The sequence below is a fragment of the Echinops telfairi genome, unplaced genomic scaffold (genome assembly GCF_000313985.2).
Source record: "Echinops telfairi isolate 266 unplaced genomic scaffold, ASM31398v2 ScPeMD7_5592;HRSCAF=6446, whole genome shotgun sequence".
NCBI classification, from domain to species: Eukaryota; Metazoa; Chordata; class Mammalia; order Afrosoricida; family Tenrecidae; genus Echinops; species Echinops telfairi.
In genome coordinates, this window is record NW_022109491.1 from 42,593,348 (window position 1) to 42,614,067 (window position 20,720).

Consider the following 20,720-nt stretch of genomic DNA (forward strand, 5'->3'; position numbering starts at 1 on the left):
GTCTTCAGCTCTTTTCCATTGGTCTGAGTATCTGTCATTATGCCAATACCACACTGTTTTGACTATTGTAGCCGTATAGTACGTGCTAAAGTCAGGTAGAGCAAGCCCTCCCACTTTGTCCTTCTTCTTGAGGAGTTCTCTGCTAATTCTGGACTTCTTCCTCCTCCATATTAAGTTGGTAATCTGTTTTTCCAATTCTTTGAAAAAAGATGGTGGTATTCGTATTAGGATAGCATTGAACTTATATAGTTCAAAGCCAATTCTTCATTCTCCATTTGTTTGTTCTTTTCATCATTAGAAAAGTAAATTGAAGGAGGGAATACAGATTGCTAAAAAAGTTAATTGAATGAGAAATATACATAAAAAAAGAGTAACTCTTACATGACAATTGCCAAAGATAATATATGTCAACAGTAATAGTAATAACAATGATAACAGTAGCAAATATTTACTATTGTCTTAAGATTGCTTTCTAATGAAGTCAGGTTACATGTCACTGGTTTACATGACTCCTCCACTCTACCAAAGTAAAAGATTTTTTGATTTTATGTTGTCAATTAGTGAGCTATCCAACACTTTGCCCACATTTCATTAACTAATTTATATAAATATGTTTGTGTCTGCATATTCCAGAAATTGCAGTTGGGAAAAAAAATGGAGATGGGAAACTCCCAAGAAAGTCAGTATTTCTCATTTTCTCTTGTTCATTAATGGATGTTGGTTGTTGATATACTTTGGTTTCCCCAAAAGCAGTTTCAGAAGAAGTTTCAGGGTACAATTTGTTAATTTGAGACATGTTCTCAGGAAAAGGTCTAGGGAAGAAAGTCAGACAGAAAAGGGAAGCCAATAAAGTGTGCATTACTAAGTAATGTGTCTCTACAGACAACTGGAGTATAATTGAACTAGTGAGTTCTGGGGAACTGTGTAATAGATACTGGTGTTGCCCTATCAGGGGTAAAGGAGCTGGAACACTTATCCAACAACTCTCATTAATCATTGATAGAAAAATTCCCCCACTCACTTGCGAGCCTTTGATTCCCTAACACTTTTGATCAGGCCCACATGTGGTCATCTTTTGTTCCTAGAGAGCCAAATGGTAAAAGTTTACAGGTGCTTGCAATGGTCAGTCTAGTAAGTATATAGGAAGACAGCACGTATCATGTGGGCTTATGTAGGGTATTGTAACATCTGCCACAGTTATTCACCTTATTTATTTGAAATATTAGGTTTATATCAGAATGGAGTCAAACCTGCCCTGCATTTTAAAACAAAACCTAAATCTCCACCACCTTAAGGCATTCTGCTATGGATGTCTCACTCTTGTGTACTCAAATAGTCTTTTCTTGCCTGACTGAAATCAGTGACGATCTTTTTAGCCAGATGTTCACTGCAAAAATAGGGTCCAGTTTCACTGTTATTATTACACTTGTTTTGTCTTTTTGCAAAACTCAGCCATTAGCTATCCTTGTCTAAGTGTCTATTGGAGCAATTGCTTAAGAGTTAGATTTCTTCAGCTCATTTATCTCAAGTCATTTGATTTTATTGAGCTATTAGAATTGGTTCTAGGGATTGGACTGAAGTCAGAGAGTGCAATTTTGAGTTAAAAAATAAATGTATTGCATGATACTTCCCTGTAAATACTACAAGTTCCAATTACACCCTTTTACTCCTTACCAATTAGCAGAGATTTATGTGTGTTTTATTTGTAAGTTTGTTTTTGTATGTATATATGTTCTGGGAAAATTGACCAGCAGTAGTTTCTGACAAGAAAAATATAAAAATCACCAGCAACAATATGCAACTCACCTTGTACTTCATCTTCTTTTGCCTCAGCTTGTAAAGTATATTTTCATGCCATTTAGTCCCCACAAAGAACCCTGGGGGTGTGGTGGTTTACACACGTAGCTGCTAACTACAAGGTCAGCCATTTAAACCCATCGGTTGCTTCATGGGGAAAGATGAGTTTTTTGCTCCTGTAAAAATCTGAACTCTCATAACTCAAAGGGGGCAGTTTTTCTCTGTCCTATAGGGTTGTTATAAATCAAAATCCGCTTGATGACAATAGATTTTCAGGTTAAATCTCCACATCAGAGCATTTGTGTTAAGCTAGAAAAACTTTATAGGTATATTCTTTAAAAACTCAAGCAGAGTAATTTTGCATTGATAGTGTTGACAATCACTAGTCAGTCATGGTTATGTTTCAATACATCCATAATACATTCCTCTCATTTTTAACATAGCTATTATCAATCTAGAAAAACCAATATTTAATAACAATGCAATGTTTGTATTGCATTTGAACTTGCATGTGTATAGCCCTCACTCTGAAGGCTGGTGGGTCTGGCAACCACTCTCTAAATAACATGCAATGTGCATGGGGATTTGTGTTTCCACAAGATTATTAATATTTTATCACAGCTTTGGGTTAAGAGCCTCCTGCGTAAGTTGAAGATCTAAACTAAAATGCTTTATGGGGAAAGGCACTGGAGAAGAAAATGTTCAGGTGAAAATAAAATGATCCAGTGCATAAACAACCATTTTTACATGGGAAAGCTTTGCCTGAGCATTGGTCTCTAGAGTGCTTTCTTTTACAATTGCTTGAAAAGCATTCAGTTAAAGCTGGAGTCCATGAGACTGGTCTAGAAAGCTTTGGGGGGAGGAAATTAATGGGGAAGGATAGACCAATGGTTCTCAACCTTCCTTATACTGCAGCCCATTAATACAGTTCCTCATGTTGTGGTGACCCCCCAACCAAAAAATTATTTTTGTTGCTACTTCATAACCGTGATTTTGCTACTGTTATGAATTGAGTGACCTCTGTGAAAGGGTCATTTGACCCCCAAAGGGGTGGCAACCCACAGGCTGAGAACCGCTGATTCTAGACAGAGTGGAAATGGTAGCTGGGGTTCAAATTTCAAAGCTGTGCTGAGCTGGGTATTTGATACTAAGTCCAATGGATTTATAATTTTTTAAAAATAAGAAGCAGTTTAAGATAATTCAGTCAGATATTTCCAGAGTTCTCTCTCTTATACAGTAAGCTACATCTACAAGCAGATCCCCACTGAAAAGTGTAAAACAAGAGTGTATCAATTGCTTCAGAATCCAAAATGGGCAGTTTTATTGGCAGGATAAGTCACACTTGGAGAGTAGTAAATTATTTAACATGGTCCACCTAGCTCTAGTCTTTACAACTCCCACTAAATAACTGGTTGGACATATACAAAGGTGATACTTGTGGCCTTTATGGACATTGGTTAGCTTGCAAATAATATAAATAAGGTGCATGGCACCCAATGTAAATAACATTACAAAGGGAATTAGCTTTGCCATCCCACTAGGCTAGAAATTAGTTCACCCAGAAGCAGAAAGGTGGACCTCATAACTCTCAGAGAAGGACCAGGGGTAGGATAAATCCATTTAACTCTTTAGTCCTGCTCTGAGAACACCCTAGATTGAGGAGACAAAGAGGGAGGGAACTATAACACAGAGAGCGAACTTCAGGAAACTGGCAAAAGACAGCATGGTGGGCTCCTTTGCCCACAGAGCAGGAAAGATAAGTTCCTTTGGCAGGAGGCTTGCTGGTGGAGTGGGGTGCAAGCAAACAAACAAACAAAAATGAACCTGCTACCTTTATATCCTTTCCGACTCTAAGTGACTGTATGCATCTGTATGGAAGCAGAGAGGAACTGCTGGTGTGTTTGGAAACAAGTGAAACTACCTATGAGAGGAAGCAAAGTTGGAGTGGTGGTTGCTTTGGATGGTGCATATTGCATCAGGACAAGATAACCTTCAGGAACGTTGCAAAGTTTTATACCTTGATCTTGGTTATTCTTACACATTAATGTGTGTGGGTCTGTGCTGGTATGTGTGTAATTGCATTTCACTTTCTCTATTTATGCATATGCTTTACTGGTCAATGATCATGTTATTTATTATTTTGCATTTGTGACAATCATAAAAATTTACCATCAGGTTTTTTGTTTTTTTTTACTTACTTGATAGGTGACAGTAACAATGGCCGTGATGTTTAAGATTGTGTGTCACCTTGGGTGAGTCATGATTTTCAGTGACTTGGCAATTATGCAGTGATCTGACTTGGCACATAAGTAACGATAAAATTTAGCAGATATTCAAAATCAAATGTAGTCATTCTGTAATGGTATAATCATTCTCTATTTTGCAATCTGCTGTGTTCACCTTTTACCTTTGCTTATTGCCAAGTTTCACATACCAACCATTTGGTATGTGTGAAATATATATATATATGATGTGTCAAGAAAAAACTATTAATACAAACTTAGATAAAATATGATTTAACAATTTGTAACTCCACTTTCACAATTATTATAAAATAAAATTTTAATAATCCACCCTAAAAAGTAAGAAATACAATATTGGAGTGTCTGCAGACACATAAACCTGGCACCATACACATAATTCCCTGCATGCATGGCTGTAAATCATTAATGTTTTCTTAGACTCATTAATGCTCATACTTGGACAATATTTTCAATGCCATACAATTCCATGATTCATCAGAAGCTTGTCAGCAGCCTCTCCTCTAAATAGCCTGAATGCTCTTTTGAACAAACACTCCCTGGTGGTCAGAACACATTTTAACCTCCTGAGGCAGATCTCATTGATATTGGATAGCCCAGTGTCACCTGATGTCTGTTCTTGTCTATTTATTACTTATTCCCTCTGGAGTATTACAGTCAAGTGAAATGGATTGTTGATTGCTCTGCACTCTGAATATCGTGGTTTAGGTCTTATATACATGACCACTGAAAGCAGGCATATTTCCGGGAACATTTTCATCATCTTTTAATGAATTATGGAAAACTATTCTACTAGAGACTTTATTTTCGCATTTATGTTTTCCTAAACCTTTTGCCTCAAGGTGTTTACATGCCTTCAAGAGATGTGGGGAATGCTTGTGAGAATGTAAAGAATAAAAAATTAGAAACTTTACAACAAAAGGAATACCAGAAGATAGCCAATAAGATAACAGCGTTGGACAAAATAGTAAGAGACTCAAGTAATATAATGGAAGAAAAGGAAAACCAAATCCATGAGCTTGAAGACAATTATTCTGCCCACAACCAATGAGAGAACCAATTAGCAAGAACAAGAAAAAGGCATCTGGCTAAAGCCTGAAAGTGATGTGGGACGCTATAAAGAGAAACAACATGCATTTCATTAGGATCCTGGAGCAAGAAATTATTTTAAAAAAACAAAAGAAAACATACTACAGATAAAATAAATGAGAAACCATAGAAGAAAATTTCTCATCACAAGAGAAGAAAATAAATTCAATTAGCCAAGAGAATTCCAAATAGGATACATCCCCAAATAAAAACATTGTGACATATCATTGTCAAATTTAAAATTTCAAGGAAAAGGACGAATTTTGAGAGCAGCTAGGGAAAAAAAGAACAGACACTTACAAAGGAAAACCAATAAGAATAAATTGGACTTATTAGGAGAAACCAGATAGGCAAGAAAATGTTGAAATAACATCTATAAGATTCTGCAAGAAAAACCCCCCCACAAACTCAGAATTCTATATGAGCAAAAATTTTCTCTCAAATCTGAGGGAGAAATAAAGGTATATGAGACAAGAAAACTTAAAGGAATTCATTAAAACAGGATCAGCACTGCAAATAATATTTACAGAATTGTCATGGACAGAGAATCAAACATAACTGACAAATATACAGGACAGAACCCCCAGAACCCAATAAAATGAAAACAAAGCTCAAAGCAACACAGAAATAGAGAAGGAACAAACATTAATAAAATTACTAGGGAAAAAATAGAAAATACACAGCAACAAGTCTGAATATATTAATAATGATACTGAAAGGCAATGGACTAAATACACCAATCAAGAGATTCAGAGTTGCAAACTGATTTAGAAAATAAGATTTATCTCTTTGCTTCCTATAAGAGAAACATCTTTAACTCAAATACAAAAATAGACTAAAAATCATGGGGAATATTTCAGAGCCAATGGCAACCATAAAACAACAGTAGTGACTATATTAATATCTCATAATGTAGACAAGGCAAATAACATAGTGAGAGACATGAGCGCACGCTACATAATTAAAGTAGCGCTAGATCAACAAAACACAAAAGACCCTTAAAATGGATCAATCAAACTCTCACAGAATTGAATCGAGATATAAGCAGCTCATCAATAAGAATGGGGGACTTCAATACCCCATTTCAGTGAAAGACAGGTTGCAGGTTGTCAGGAAAGAAACTATAATGATACAGAATAGCAAACAATGCCATCCAACACCTGGGCATGTACTTTACCTAACAACAGCACAGTAAACATCCTTCTTCAGTGCACACAATACATACTAGTACTGTAAAAGAGACCACATGCTAGGCAACAAAGGATGCCTTAATATTCAAAATCATTGGAATTTTACAATCTTTTCCCTCAGAATACAATTCTATGAAAATGGAACCTAGCACTAGAAAGAACAAGAACACAAGGCCAAATTCATGGACACTGAACAACATACTACTTACAAACAGCTGGGTAATAGATCAAATAAGGGATACAATTAAGAAATTTATTCAAATGAGAACAACACATCATAACAGAACCTTTGAGACCAAGTTAAAATAGCTATCAGAGGGAATCTTACAGCAATCAGTGCACATATGATAAAGAGAGGAGAAATCCAAAATCAATATCTAATGTTACACCTTCAACAACTAGAACAAGAGACAGAAAATCACCAAGAGCAAATGAAATCATAAAGATTAGGGCAGAAATAAATTGACTAGCAAAAAGTAAACTAATGGAGGAAATCAACAAGAAAAAAAGTAGATTCTTTAAAAAGATTAACAAAATTTACAAACCACTTGCAATCTTAACAAAGAAAAAGAGGAGATGCTCATCGGCCCTGGATTCCCTGTATTTTCAGTTCCTATCTGTACCAGTGTACATCCTCTGGTCTAGCCAGACTTGCAAGGTCGAATTTGAGTCATGGTAGTGGGAGCAGGGAGGAAACATTTAGGAACTAGAGGAAAGTTGTATTTCTCATCATTGTTACATCGCACCCTGACTGGCTCGATGAGCCCTGCAGGACCAGTGGTGTGAGTGGCAAAACAGGGAGGGTAGAGGGAAAATGGGTAGGAAAGAGGGAACTGATTACAAGGAACTATATGTGATCTCCTCCCTGGGGGACAGACAACCAAAAAGTGGGTGAAGGGAGACGTCGGACAGGGCAAGATATGACAAAATACCAATTTATAAACTGTCAAGGGCTCAAGAGGGAGGGGGGAGCGGGGAGGGAGGGGAAAAATGAAGACCTAATGTCGGGGTTTAAGTGGAGAGAAAATGTTTTGAGAATGATGTACAAATGCACTTTACACAATTGATGTGCGTATGGATTGCAATAACAGTTGTAGGAGCCCCTAATAAAATGTTTTTTAAAAAAATCAACATACCAAAAAACCCAAACACACACACACACACACACACACACACACACAAAACAAAAAGAGAAGATGCAAATATCTAGAATCAGCGATACAAAGGGCATCACCACAACAGATCCAAATGAAATATCATGAATAATAGCACACTTCTGTGCTAGACTGTAAGTTTGATAACCTAAAAGAAATGGATAAATATGTAGAAATACATTATTTACACAAATTCATGTAGATGTGTTTTGAAAACGTCAAAAGACCCACAACTGAAGAATAAGTAGAGAAGTCATCAAGAAGCTTCCAATCAAGAATACCCCAGGATAATATGACTTCAAAGGGAATTCTACAACTATTCAGAAAAGAACTTTCATAAATTCTACAAAAAGTATTCCAGAATACAGAGAGGGACAGCCAATTCCCAAACCAATTCTATGATGCAAGCATAGCTCTGATACCAAAACCAGGTAACAATACCACAAGTACAGCTACTGCAGACCAATAACACTCATGCACATAAATGCACAGTTTCTCAATAAAATTTGGTCAATGGAATCCAACATCTCAAAAAATAATAATTCACCATGATAGAGTGAGATTCACACCAGGTATGCAAGGATGGCCCGACCTTAGAAATACATTCAAGATAAACCACTACATAAACAAGACAAAAATTAAAAACCATATGATCATTATCAATAGATGCAGAAAAGGCATTTGACAATTTCCAACACTCATTTCTGATGAAATCATTCAACAAAATAGGAACATACAGGAAATTCCTCAACACAATTAAGGCGATGTATGAAAAACAGTGGCAAACAGTATGCTTGCGGGAGTAAAAGTGAAAATATTTCTCCCAAGAAGAATGCCCCTATCACCATTCAACATTATGCTGGAAGTCTTAGTCAGAACCTTTAGACAACAAAAATCAAGGGACTACAACTGGGTAAAGAAGAAGTAAAATAATATTTGAAGATAATATGATTCATATATAGAAAATCCCAAAGACACCACAAAAAGATGGTTGGAAACAATTGAGGGATTTGGTACAATACCTGGATACAAGATTAGCAAGTGGAAATAAAGTGGGTGTCTATATACCAGGGTAAAGCTCTGAAAACGAAAACAATGCCATTTCCAATAACCACACAAAAGATGAAACACCTAGGAATAAACCTAACCAAGAAACAGAAGATCTATACAAGGAAAAGTGCAGATCAGTACTACAAGAAGCCAAAGGAGATTCACACTATTGGAAGAATAGAAAACTTACTATCATGAAAATGTCAATACTACCCAAAGAAATCTATCAATACAATGGAACTCATATCCAAATTTCAAGTTTATTGTTTAAAGAAATGGAAAAATGAATTAGCAATTTCATATGGAGAAGGATAAGCAAGGAATGCCTATAGAAGAATGAATGAAATAGGAGGCTTCATATTACCTGACCTCAAATCTTATTACATAGCCACAGTAGTCAAAACAGCTTGGTATTAATACAATGATAGATACATCCAAAAATCCCTGCCACCAAGTCTCCTCACCTCATTATGACTTTATAGACATGGTAGAACCACCCCTATGGTTTGCTAGTCTGGAACTCTTTACAGGATTGGAAAGCTTCATCTTTTGCCTGAAGAGGGGCTAGTGGTTTCAAACTGTTGATGTGGTTAACAGCCAAACATGTAACCATGACACCATCAGGCCTTCTCTAACTAGATACACAGACCGATGGAAAAGGATGGAAAACATAGAAATAAATTCATCTACCTACAGTCAGTTGATCTCCAACAAAGACCAGATCACATCAAATGGAAAATAGCCTCTTGTAAAAACTGGATCTCTATCTGTAGAAGAATGAAACAGGATCCATACCTGACCCCATGCAACCACTTGAACTCAAGATGGATCAGGGACCTAAATGTAAATCCTAGAGTTATGAGGATCAACAAATTTAATGATGCTATTGTAGGGCAATATGTACTACCAAATATAATTAAGGAAACACATGCAGTAGATGAAATGGATGTCTAGTATCTACTACAAATATGACACTTCTGCATATAAAAAAAGACATAATCACAAAAGTGAAAGAGGGTTTACAGACTGGGAATAAAATCTTTGGCAATAAGTCAATGGACAAGAGATTACCTCTAAATTATATAAAATGCTGCAAAATCTCAATAAGAAGAAAAGCAAAATCAAAACCAAAAAGTAATCCAATGAAAAAGTGGGTAAGAGAAATAAACAGGATATGCAAATGTCTAATAAACACATAAAAAAAGGTTCATGATCACTAGCCAACTGAGATGCTAATAAAAACAATGGTGAGATATCAACCATCAACAAGAGCTCAATTAAAAAACAAAAATACAGAAAACACCAAATGATAGGTTGTGCGATTGGAACACTTATACCCTGCTTGTTGCTTGTAAACAGGTCCAACCATTGTGGCAAGTGATATGGTACTACATAAAACAGCTAGGAAAAGAAATCCCATACAACCCAGCAATACTTCTACTAGGCATATAAATTCCCCAAAGAAGTAAGAGTCCCAACACGAGCAACTTCCAAGATATATGCGCTCCTATGTTCACCACAACATAGTTTACAATAGCAAGAAGTAGGCAACAGCTCAAATGGCCATCAGTAGAAGAATAGATAAAGAAATTCTGGTACATGCAAATGATGAAACTCTATCTATTCTTAGAAGAAAAACAGTGATGAAACCTTGAAGCACCTGAGGACATGGAAAGACCTGGATCCCATTATGCTGAGTGAAATTAGCCAACCACAAAAGGACAATATTCTATGCAACCAATAGTATAATAATAAACACCAAGAGAAAGGCAGACTCCTGTACTCAAATAAAATAATCTTCTAATCTGATTTCTCAAGCAAAGAGGTGGTGAAGGCTAACCCATTCCTGCCACAAAACATAGTTCTAAAGTTACCCCAAATCAGCAGTAAGCTCAAATCAACCTTCAGTGATCTATAATCACAATTTAAACACAAAGGTGGCAGGGGCACTCTGTGGGTACATCGATTTACCGTTGGAAAAACACTTAACATACTTATACAGACCCGCAATGCGAGAGTATGTTCTCGATCATGTTCTTGGTCAAGCACTTTTAACAGAGTTTCTATCCAGCCATTGGAGACCCAGTCCACATGTTATAGACAACTGGGACTTTAGACCTTGACCTTTCAAGGTGTACAACATCCTTCATAAGCCATTCCAGACGAAGATTTGGAAACCCCACCAGTGAACTAGATTTTTACCTTAAACACGCCTGGAGCAGATGAAAGGAAAGGAAACACTTCATTGGATTAATGAATGCATGCCTTCGTGTAAGAACAAGCAGATGACTTGCTTCAAGGGTGCCTAATACTTGGCACCACCACTTGTCTGTCAATTTGTTTCCAGACAAGGAGGTAGAACACCTCCTCTCAGGAGGTAGCATATGAATAAGAACTAATGATATGAAAGGAAAAAGTTCAAAGCCCACTAAATGGATTAGCCAAAAACAAGGCATCATGAATTGATGGAATACCCATTAAAATGTTTCAGAAACCGGAAGAAGCACTGGAAGCACTCACTCATTTTTGCCAGGAAATTTGGAAGCTAGTTACTTGGCAAACTGACTGGAAGAAATCTATATGTGTGCCTATTTCAAAGAAAGGTGGCCCAATAGAATGCTCAAACTATGGAATAGTATCACTCATAAAGGCATGCAAGTAAATGTTTGCTAAAGATCATCCAGCAGTGGTTGAAGCAGTATATTAACATGGGACTGGCAGAAGTTCAGGTTGGAATTCCTTGTTCTATTCCTGTTCGAAATTTCAGTATGCTGTCTCTGAAAGTCTACTGATAACAGAACTGTCAGTTTGAACTGCTGCACTCTACATTAGCCCTCTCATTATACTGTGTCTTCTTAAGCCTCATATTTGTCCATTTCAGCAATACTTTTCTCTTTGGGGGGTTGGTCAGTTGAACAACAGGGAGCTCTGGTGTCATAGTGGGTTGTCTGCTGGACTATGGCAAGTTTGGCAGTTTGAAACCACCATCCAATCTGAGAGAAAATAATGAGGCTTTCTATTTCAATAGAGGTTTACAGCGAGAGCCCTGGTGTCATGGTGAGTTTTGTGATTTGCTGTGAAGTCAAAACCAGCAGCCACTTTATGGTGAAAGATGAGGCTTCTATTTCAATAAGGATTTGCAGCCTCAGAAACTCACAGAGACAATTCTACCCTGTCCCATCAGTTCATTTTGAGTTGGAATCTACTCAATGGCAGTGAAGCTTTTGTTTGTTTGTGTTTTTCCATATAACAAATAGCTAATGCCCTTGGCTGCCAACTAAAAGAATAGAGGTTTAAATATATTCACAAGTGTCTCAGAAATGGCTGCCATTATCCACCTGGCAAATCAGCCATGGAAAGCCAGTGGACAAAATTTCACTTTGACACAGGTGAGGATGCCAGGAGTCAGAAATGACTTGATGGCAACTAACTTAACAGATTCCGTTTGCATGTTTTCAGGTAGCAAAGTCTCTAGATTCTCTGAATGGGCAGCATTCCCAAAGTTATGCTAGTGGATGATGCTGGAGCTGGCTGAACTAGAGAATATATAAGAAGCAAAAGGGCCGAGTTTAGGTTGTGAATGTCATGATTAATGAATGTTCCTAGAAAAATAATTTTACAAAAAAGAAGAAAAAAAATCCAGTGAAGATTTGGTCAAACAAATAAGCCACATGAAAGAAGCACACCAGCCTGTGTGATCACAAGGTGTCAATGGGATCAGGTATCAGGCATCAGAAGACCCCAAACACTCATATCGAAGTGAACAAGTGGGGTCAGAGTGGAGACCCAAAGTCCATCTGTAGACACTTGGACATCCCCTCACAGAAGGGTCACAAGGAAGGAATGAGCCAGCCATGGTGCAGTATAGCACCGACAAAACACACAACATTCTTTAATGCTTTAGTTCTTTAATGCTTCCTTCCCCACCCCACCTCCACTATCAGGACCACAGTCTTACCTTACAAATTTGGCTAGACCAGAGCATGTACGCTGGTATAGATAAGAGCTCTTCACAAGGGAATCAAAGACAGATAACCCCTCAGGAACAGTAATGGGAGTAGAGATACCATGAGCATAAGGGGAAGATGGCAAGAAAAGGAGGGGAAAGGAGAAAATTATTGACAAATAATACCGCTTCCCACCCACGAACAACAGAAACGTGGGTGAAGGGAGACAGTGGACAGTGTAAGATATGAAAATAATTATCAAGGGGTCATGGGGGAGCTGATACCAAGGGCTCAAGTAGAAAGAAAACATTTTTGAAAATGATGGCAACATATGTAAAAATGTGCTTGATACAATTGATGTATGGATTGTTATAAGAGCTGTAAATGCCCCCAGTAAAGTGATTTATAGTATTAAAAAATGAAGTAGGAAGAAGGCTGTTTTGTTTGTATGTGGCCCTAAAAAAGAAGGGAACACTGCCCTGTCCAGCGTCATAATTATTGCTGTTGCAGCCACTGTGTCAGTTCACCTTCTCAAGAGTCGTTCTCTTTTTCACCGCCCTTCTACATTACCAAGCACGATGTCCTTCTCTAGGGGCAGGTCTCTCCTGGTAACGTTGCATGAGAAGAAGCCTCACTGTGCTTGCTTCCCACGAGCATTCTGGCTGTACTTCTTCCAACACGTAGTTTTGTTTGTTCTTTTGGCAGTTCTGGTGTCCTTTCTGCATTGTTTGCTAGAATCATAATCCAAAGGCATCAATTCTTTTTCCGTCTTCCTCATTCAACTTTTACATGCATATGAGGCAATTGAAAATATCATCGCCTGAGTTAATGGGACACTGTTTTCTTTGTGAAGCGTGAAATGTTCTTTAATTTATGGTCATGATTTGCAACCGTACTTAAAAGCACTGACCTGACCTGTACACTTGGAAAATATGTTTTCAGTAAACTAAAAAGAAAAGAGAAGAACACTATGAGGAGAGAAATATTTAAACATGAAAAGCTAATCAAGCATGGCTTGAATTAAGGTGGGTTTAAAAGCTATAGAATTTGGTAAAGCCAGAGGTGAACTTTAATTGAAAAGTTTCAATGGAAGACTCATTCCCATATCTTAGTACTTCAGCCCCATAAATATAGAGTTTGTAGTTTTTTTTCTTCAAATATGTTTATTCTGTTAGAAGAATGTCTGATGACTTTGTTCTAGAATGTGGTGGCATGGGGGTTACGTAACGCTGCAATCCACATGGTTCGCAGTTTGAAAGCATCATTAGCCCCACAGGAGAAAGACAGTGCTCTACTCCTGTAAACAGTGACAGTCTTGGAAACTCACAGGGACAGTTCCACCCTTCCTATAGTGTTGCTTTGAGTCAACAGCCACTCAATGGCAGGTCGAAAATGTGGTGAGTTTGTTTAAACTAAAGGATATATTGGGTGTCTATTAGGAACTCTGAATAAGTGTGTTCGTGCTTACAAAGAGCATATGTCTGTCATTCTTGCACTTCTAAAACAGAGTTCTTACTACAAAATCAAGACAGTTGCTTCAGTTTTAATCCTAAACATAATTTCTGGGGGTCAACAAAGAGCAGACATTGTTCTAATAATAGCATTCAGTGGTATGACTATTTAGCAAATGATTTTTCCAGAAGTATCATTGACCACATAGTCTTGAGTTAAGTGTTTGTTTTTTTCTGAACCATAGTTCATTAGTTTGTAAATTGAAGGCAAAGCTAAGTACTACTTATGATAAAATGATTTTAAAATGTTTTATAAGCTTAATAGTATATAAATGACCCCATGTCAGCTGACGGGCACTTGTGCCACTCCGTAAGCTTCTCCAGTGTCCTTTGCTGGACGGACATATATATGTAAGGGAGGGCAAGCTACCTAGGTGGACATGGTGTCAGTGGGTAAGTGGCCAGCAGGGGCAGTGTATAGTTGAGGGCAGAGGCCAGTTCTGGCTGCTGTCATAGCCTTAGCAGAAGCTCTGGAGTGTTGATCCTCATCGCAACCTAGAGAAGAAGAGGCCAGGGTTGCCAAGTCAGCGGGCAGGTGCTCAGGGTAGAAGCAGTAGTGGAAGCCTTTATACCCTACAAAGCCAAGGCTACTCGTAGTATAAATATGGTAGGGGAAAAGCAAGGGGGGACCCACCAGATACAGTGGGAGTGCGGTGCGGGCACCGCTTGAGCCATCCTGGCTCTCTCTCATAGACTGGAAAGCCTTCCTTGGTTTACAGGGTTGGAGTCCATGTGGGGGAGAGGAAGTGGTGGTGGCAGGGACCCTGCATGAAATAGGTAAATAAGTAAAGGAGTGCTGTGTTGGGGTCAAGTTTCATATCAAATGATTTGGTCATTAGAACCTAAGCATGTCACTAAGTGAGGAGTGAGTGTCTTATGGCATGAATGACTTCTCTAGTGCCATTGTCATTTTTGTTCTTGTTGTTGTTGACCATTTGTTTATTATGCTCTTCACTTAGGCTTCCCAAACGAGCCCGCTGCCCTCATTGCTCTCGGCACCATTAAGGAATGGCTGTCCAAGAACCACCACCAGGTAGGGAGAACACCGCCATCAGTCCACAGTCAACATTCAAGATGGTGTATCATGACCTTCAATGTGAAAAACTAATTGGTTACAGAGATGTCAGATAGACCTAGTCATTGAGCCAAAGCTAGTAGGTTATGCTTCCCAGTTTGTGGTCTGATTGACGAAAGCTCTGCTCTAATGAGCTGACTGCTGCGGTTTTATCGGTCAGTTGCTTTTGACTGTGCAGGTGGACAGTCACCAGATTCTCTGCTTTATCTCTTGGCACTGTGCATTGTATAAACCGTGAAAACAGGGTGGAATTCGTTTATAATAATAATAAGCGGTCATTCTATGCTGTTTTCCTTATAAGGATTGTTGGTATTTGGTATATGGTAATGTTTTGGTATCTGCTTAAAACTAACCATTTCCCTAAAGTGACGTTATAAGTCGGAAAGTAGAGTATATTTGGATTATTGATAACTAAATCATCGTGACCAACCCTTTTTTTTTTTTTTTTTCATCCCATGACACAGTGGTTTTATTTCCAGCGGCGGGCTTGTGGCGCTCAGCTCACCCCCCCTTAGGGGTGAAAGGAAAGGTCCCTGTTCAACCAGTTAGAGACAGAAAATACAAAAACCCCGTTTTACCCTTTCATTAAAAACACCCTTTCCAGAGATGAGCATGTCTGTGGGAGGGCCAGCCCTGTCCTTGGGAGCTCCGTACTATGAGACCGGGCCCACCACCGCCCCCCAGATGGAGGCAGACTGGGTCTTGATGGGGTGTCCGTTGACCAGAAAGTTCCTCATGCAGCTGCAGCAGCCCGTGGGTGGTGGGGGTGCGCCCGCTACTTCAGGCAGGCTGCCCAGGTACAAAGGCCTGAGGGTGGCAAGGGCCGAGGCCGGCGCTGGGACCAGGGTGGCATTGCCTTTGGAGTTCACCTCCAGCCGGACTGAGGCCCTGTCCTTAGTCACTGCTCGGCGGTGCCACCGGCCACCACACAGCACCTTGGGGACTGCCACCACTGTGAGGTACTTGCCTGCCCCGTCGTCCCCTTGGAGCCGAACCTGCTTCTCTAGCACCTGCAGCTGCAGGTAGGGGAGCCCCGGCCTTGGCCTAAATCGAAGAGCAGGCCGCTGGTGGTACGTGATGAAGCTCCAGCTGCAGTTCCAGAAGGGGCTCAGGGACTGCGGGGACATCTGGTGTGAGGATGCCGCCACTCCCAGAGAAGAAGAGGCCGGCTGTCTTTAATATTTTTGACTATTCTTAGTTAGGAAGACCTTTATGACTAAAGGATTACTCAAATAAGATAAGCAAGAGGCACCATTCATTAGGCCTAATGTTTTAAATATTTGGTAATCCATATAGTATAACAACAAATGGGTTTAATGAAATTCCCAGTCTTGTACCTTTTCTTCTTTTTGTTTTTCTCTTCAGATATTTATATGAGTTCTATATGAATTGTGTTCAGTTTTCTTGTAGTGTCTTCCTTAGGTAGGATTTGGAGAATTCCATAATGTTTGCATAGAGAAACAGCTGATAGCGGTGCTGATATGAAAAATGTTTCCTGCTGCCTTTGTGGGTTTAAAGAAACATCGACATTTTCTCCGGTCATTTCTTTAATTTCTACATTTTAAACAAAGCGAAAACAATGCTGTTTTCTAGTAAAAGCAAAGACCATATGCATTCCGGTGTTTACATTTTCTTTTCCTTTAAAATCTATGAAAAATGAAGACCGATTTAGAAGATAGCTTTGCCCACCTTAAAAGAAAAGAATAAGAATTATAAAACAAAATACAAACTAAATACAACTTAAAATAACCCCTTTTCAAAATTCTCTGATGTACATTACTATTATCTTTTATAGTAACATTAGACAGTGCTTGGGAGACAACGTTATTCTCATTCTCATCCAGCATTTAAAATGGAAGTGATATGTTCATGACAGCAGAGTTACAGAGCTAATAGTCTGACCCCGCTTTTGTGGTCGGATGTGTATAGGACCTTCAATATATTTCTTGGCCATAGCAAATGCTTCTCACCTGGACCACTTACTTTGCAATGGTGTAGAATGTTCTCTCAATGACAGCTAAGCAAATTGATTGGTACAAATCCACAATTTTTACGGAATAACTCACTCCAGTTAAACTGTTCAGATAATTATTTTTCATTGAAATACATTAGCCTAGTCTTTCCTACCAAGTGCTATTTGCTTCAGTTTCTTTTCTTGACTGCTTTGCCTCTGAGATAATGTTGTAAATGTATTTCTTAAGTATCCTGTAGACAATTTTGATAAGCTGGGTTGATAAACATGGGGAAATATTTGGCTTTCTACTCCTGCAGAGTTACGCACTTGGAAACCAACAGGGCGGTTCTAGTCTGTCCCATGTGTTCATGATGAGTCAGCGTTCACTCAGTGGTAGTGAGAGTGGGTTGGTCAACAGAATGAAGTTGTCACAGCAACTGTCAACATTATTTGGTGCTGAATTTTCTTTAAAAGACTTCTTATCTAAATACGTACGTAGTTTATTTAAACAAGTTTATTTGAACAAGTCAGATTTTACTGAATGCATAAATCATAAATGAAATACAAACACTCTAGTATTACTTTCATTTCATGGTTTCTTCTGTCTAAAAAAAACCAGTTAAGGAATTAGGAAAAATAGAGTATTGCTTCTTAATCAGTTTTCTCTTCATTGCAGCATTGTTTTGACATCTTGATTGTGCAAGATATTTATTCATTAATCACTAATTTAATAAATATGTATTGAATGCCATGATGTACTAGAGAATGGAGCCTAGGTGGTGCAGTGGTTAGGCATTGGGCTGTGATCTGCATGGTTTGGCAGTTCAAAGCTACCTGCAGCCCAGAGAGGCAGTCAAGAAATCAAACAGCACATTACATTGGGTAAATCTGCTTCACAAGACCTCCTTAAAGTATTGAGAAGCAAGTGTGTTATTGTGAGGACTAATGTTCACCTGACAAAAGTCATGGTATTTTCAGTCACCTCACTTGCATATGAAAGTCAGTCATTGAATCAGGAAGACTGGAGAAGAATAGGTGCATTTGATATTTTATATTCCCTCAACAGTTATAGTCTTGGAAAACCTCAGTGGGTCTCTGTGAGTCAGCCTTGACTCGATGGCCGTGAGAGAGCAGCGCTAGTGAGAGTTTCTAGACACTAGAAAAAGATCACTGAAAAACCAACTCTATTACAGTCTAAAAACAAAATGTAAACAAATAAGAGATAAAGTAACAAGAGAGTTCAAAGATTGTTTTATAAATAAGTCAGAGTAATTGGATGGTAATTTGTTGGGAGAAGCAATTTTAGATAAGGTAGAGATTTTTCTGAGGATAATTCTTTGCAAAAAGTATATCATAGGTAAGGCAAGTCAAGCCACACAGAGTTCTTGAGAGAGAAGATTGCACACAGACATAAAAAGGTAAACCTTTGGGAAATAATGAGCTTTCTGCTTAAGCAATGGTAAGCAAGTTCGTGTGATTGGATAAAGAATGACTGGAGACAAATGTGGACAAATGCACAAAGGTCAGATCATAATACTTTGTTATTCAAGGCAAGACTGAATTTTATTCTAAGTCTACTGGGAAATTCGGGTGATTTTGGATAGAAGAATGTCATAATTCATTTGTTGACATGTTGAAATGACACGCTCCAGTTGTTATTTAACAGGCTGACTGCTCTTTAGAGAATGGACTTTAGAGGTGTCAGAATAGAAAATGAAAGACCAATTAAAAGATCCCTGCAGGAAATTGAGGCACGGCGTGAGGATATTTTGGAAGTAACGTGATGTTGGTAAGAAGCTGTCCATTGTGGAACAGATGTTGGTTGCCATGTCACTAGGATTCAGAAGGGTCATTGTTAGGTGCTGCTGCTGCTGCCGTTGGGTTCTGTTGAGTCCATTTCAATTCTCAGGACCCTCTGTTCGACGGAACAAAACAGTGTCTGGTCCTGGACCTTCCTCACAATCGTTCTTATGTTTGAACCTATTGCTGAAGACAATGCATTCGTCCATCTCCTCAAGAGCCTTCCTCTTTTGCCCTTGCCCTCTACTTTATAGACCATGATGCCTACTTCCAGGTAGTGGTCTCTCTGAAGAACACTTCTAACATACATGAAATGGAGTGCCATCATCCTTGCTTGTAAAGAGCATTCTGGCTGTACTTCTTCTATGACAGATTTGTTTGTTCTGTTGGCAGTCAATGGTACTTTTAATTTTCTTCCCCAACACCATGATTCAAATGCACCTATTCTTCTCCAGTCTTCCTGGTTCAATGACTGACTTTTATATGCAAGTGAGGTGACTGAAAATACCATGACTTTTGTGAGGTGAACATTAGTCCTCACAATAACACACTTGCTTCTCAACACTTTAAGGAGGTCTTGTGAAGCAGATTTACCCAATGTAATGTGCTGTTTGATTTCTTGACTGCTGCTTCCATAAGGACATTACTCCACTGCCATGCATGTTTTCAGTGACTAATTCCTCAGCACTGGACATTCTATTCCTTCTGATACTCTGTTCCTCGTCTAGAAACTCTGCTGAAACCTGTTCACTTTGGGTTATCCTGGTGCTATTTGAAATACCAGTAACACAGCTTCCAACATCACAGCAACACACAAACCACCTCAATATGACCGATTGACAGACAATTGGTGGTCAATCAGGATAGGATAGGCTATGTTGCCATTACAAATAACCCCAAATTCCATAATAGCGAAGATGTATTTATTATTAACTCAACTTGTATATCTTGAGCTAGTCAAGGACTCTGGATTACTAAGGAACCCAGGGTGACAAAATTCCGTATCTAAAATATCATCTATTACATAATATGGAAAGATAAACCCAAATACTGTTCTTAAAAGCTTGCACAAGCAAGTGATGTCTGTATAGCTGTGAATTTCAGCATCCAGAGAGATCTATTGGAATACTGGAAACCAGAGATGAGCCTGTTATCCTCCATTTATTTGTTTAATTTGCCCCAAACCTGAAGTGGGAAGGTACTGCTATCAACATCTACTTAAGGGGACTCAGTCAACTGGGGGAGGATGAAGCCCTGGTAAATGAATAGGACAGTCGAGTCTGAGGATTGAAGAAGCATTCGTACAATTGGTAGAGGAGCACTGAAACAAAAAATTAAAGAAAATTCCTAAGGAGGGACAAAAAGAATACAATTAAATGAAAAATGATATTCTAGAGGTAGAAACCAAAATGGAGATTTCTGAATTGAAAAACAATTTAAGTTACCATAGATGCTACAATATTGAAAACATTGTTGTTATGTGTCATGGAGTTCCTTCTGGCTAATAAAGATCCTATAACTAACAGAAGAAAACACTGCTGGGCTACGTGTCTTCCTCACAATTGTTCCCATGTTTGGGCCCATTGTTGTAGCCACTGTTATCAAGGGTCTTCTACTTTTTGCTCACAATCAGTTTTACTAAGCATGATATCCTCATCTAAGGAATAGTCCTTCCTGAATATGTGTCCAAAGTACTTTAGAGCTTTCCATCCTCCACTCTAAGGAGCATATTGGGTATATTCTTTCCAAGATAGATTCATTTGTTCTTTTAGAAGTTCATAGTATACTCAGTATTCTTTGTTACCACCATTAATGAAAGGTATCAGTTCTTTTCTGATCTTCCTTGTTCATTCAATGTCCAGTGTCCACATATAGATCAGGAGATGTAAAAT

The 20,720-nt window shown here is 38.6% G+C and overlaps 1 protein-coding gene across 1 annotated transcript in view; it reads left to right on the forward strand.

The window, feature by feature from the left end:
- The window catches only part of MACROD2 (mono-ADP ribosylhydrolase 2), a 1,581,126-nt gene extending 1,565,943 nt beyond the window's left edge, over positions 1-15,183 (forward strand). Inside the window, exons 6-7 of the mRNA XM_045295172.1 lie at positions 14,959-15,032; positions 15,118-15,183. Of these exons, the coding sequence (XP_045151107.1) occupies positions 14,959-15,032; positions 15,118-15,183 (140 nt within the window). The remainder of the gene's footprint in view (positions 1-14,958; positions 15,033-15,117) is intronic.
- Positions 15,184-20,720: the final 5,537 nt, after the last annotated feature.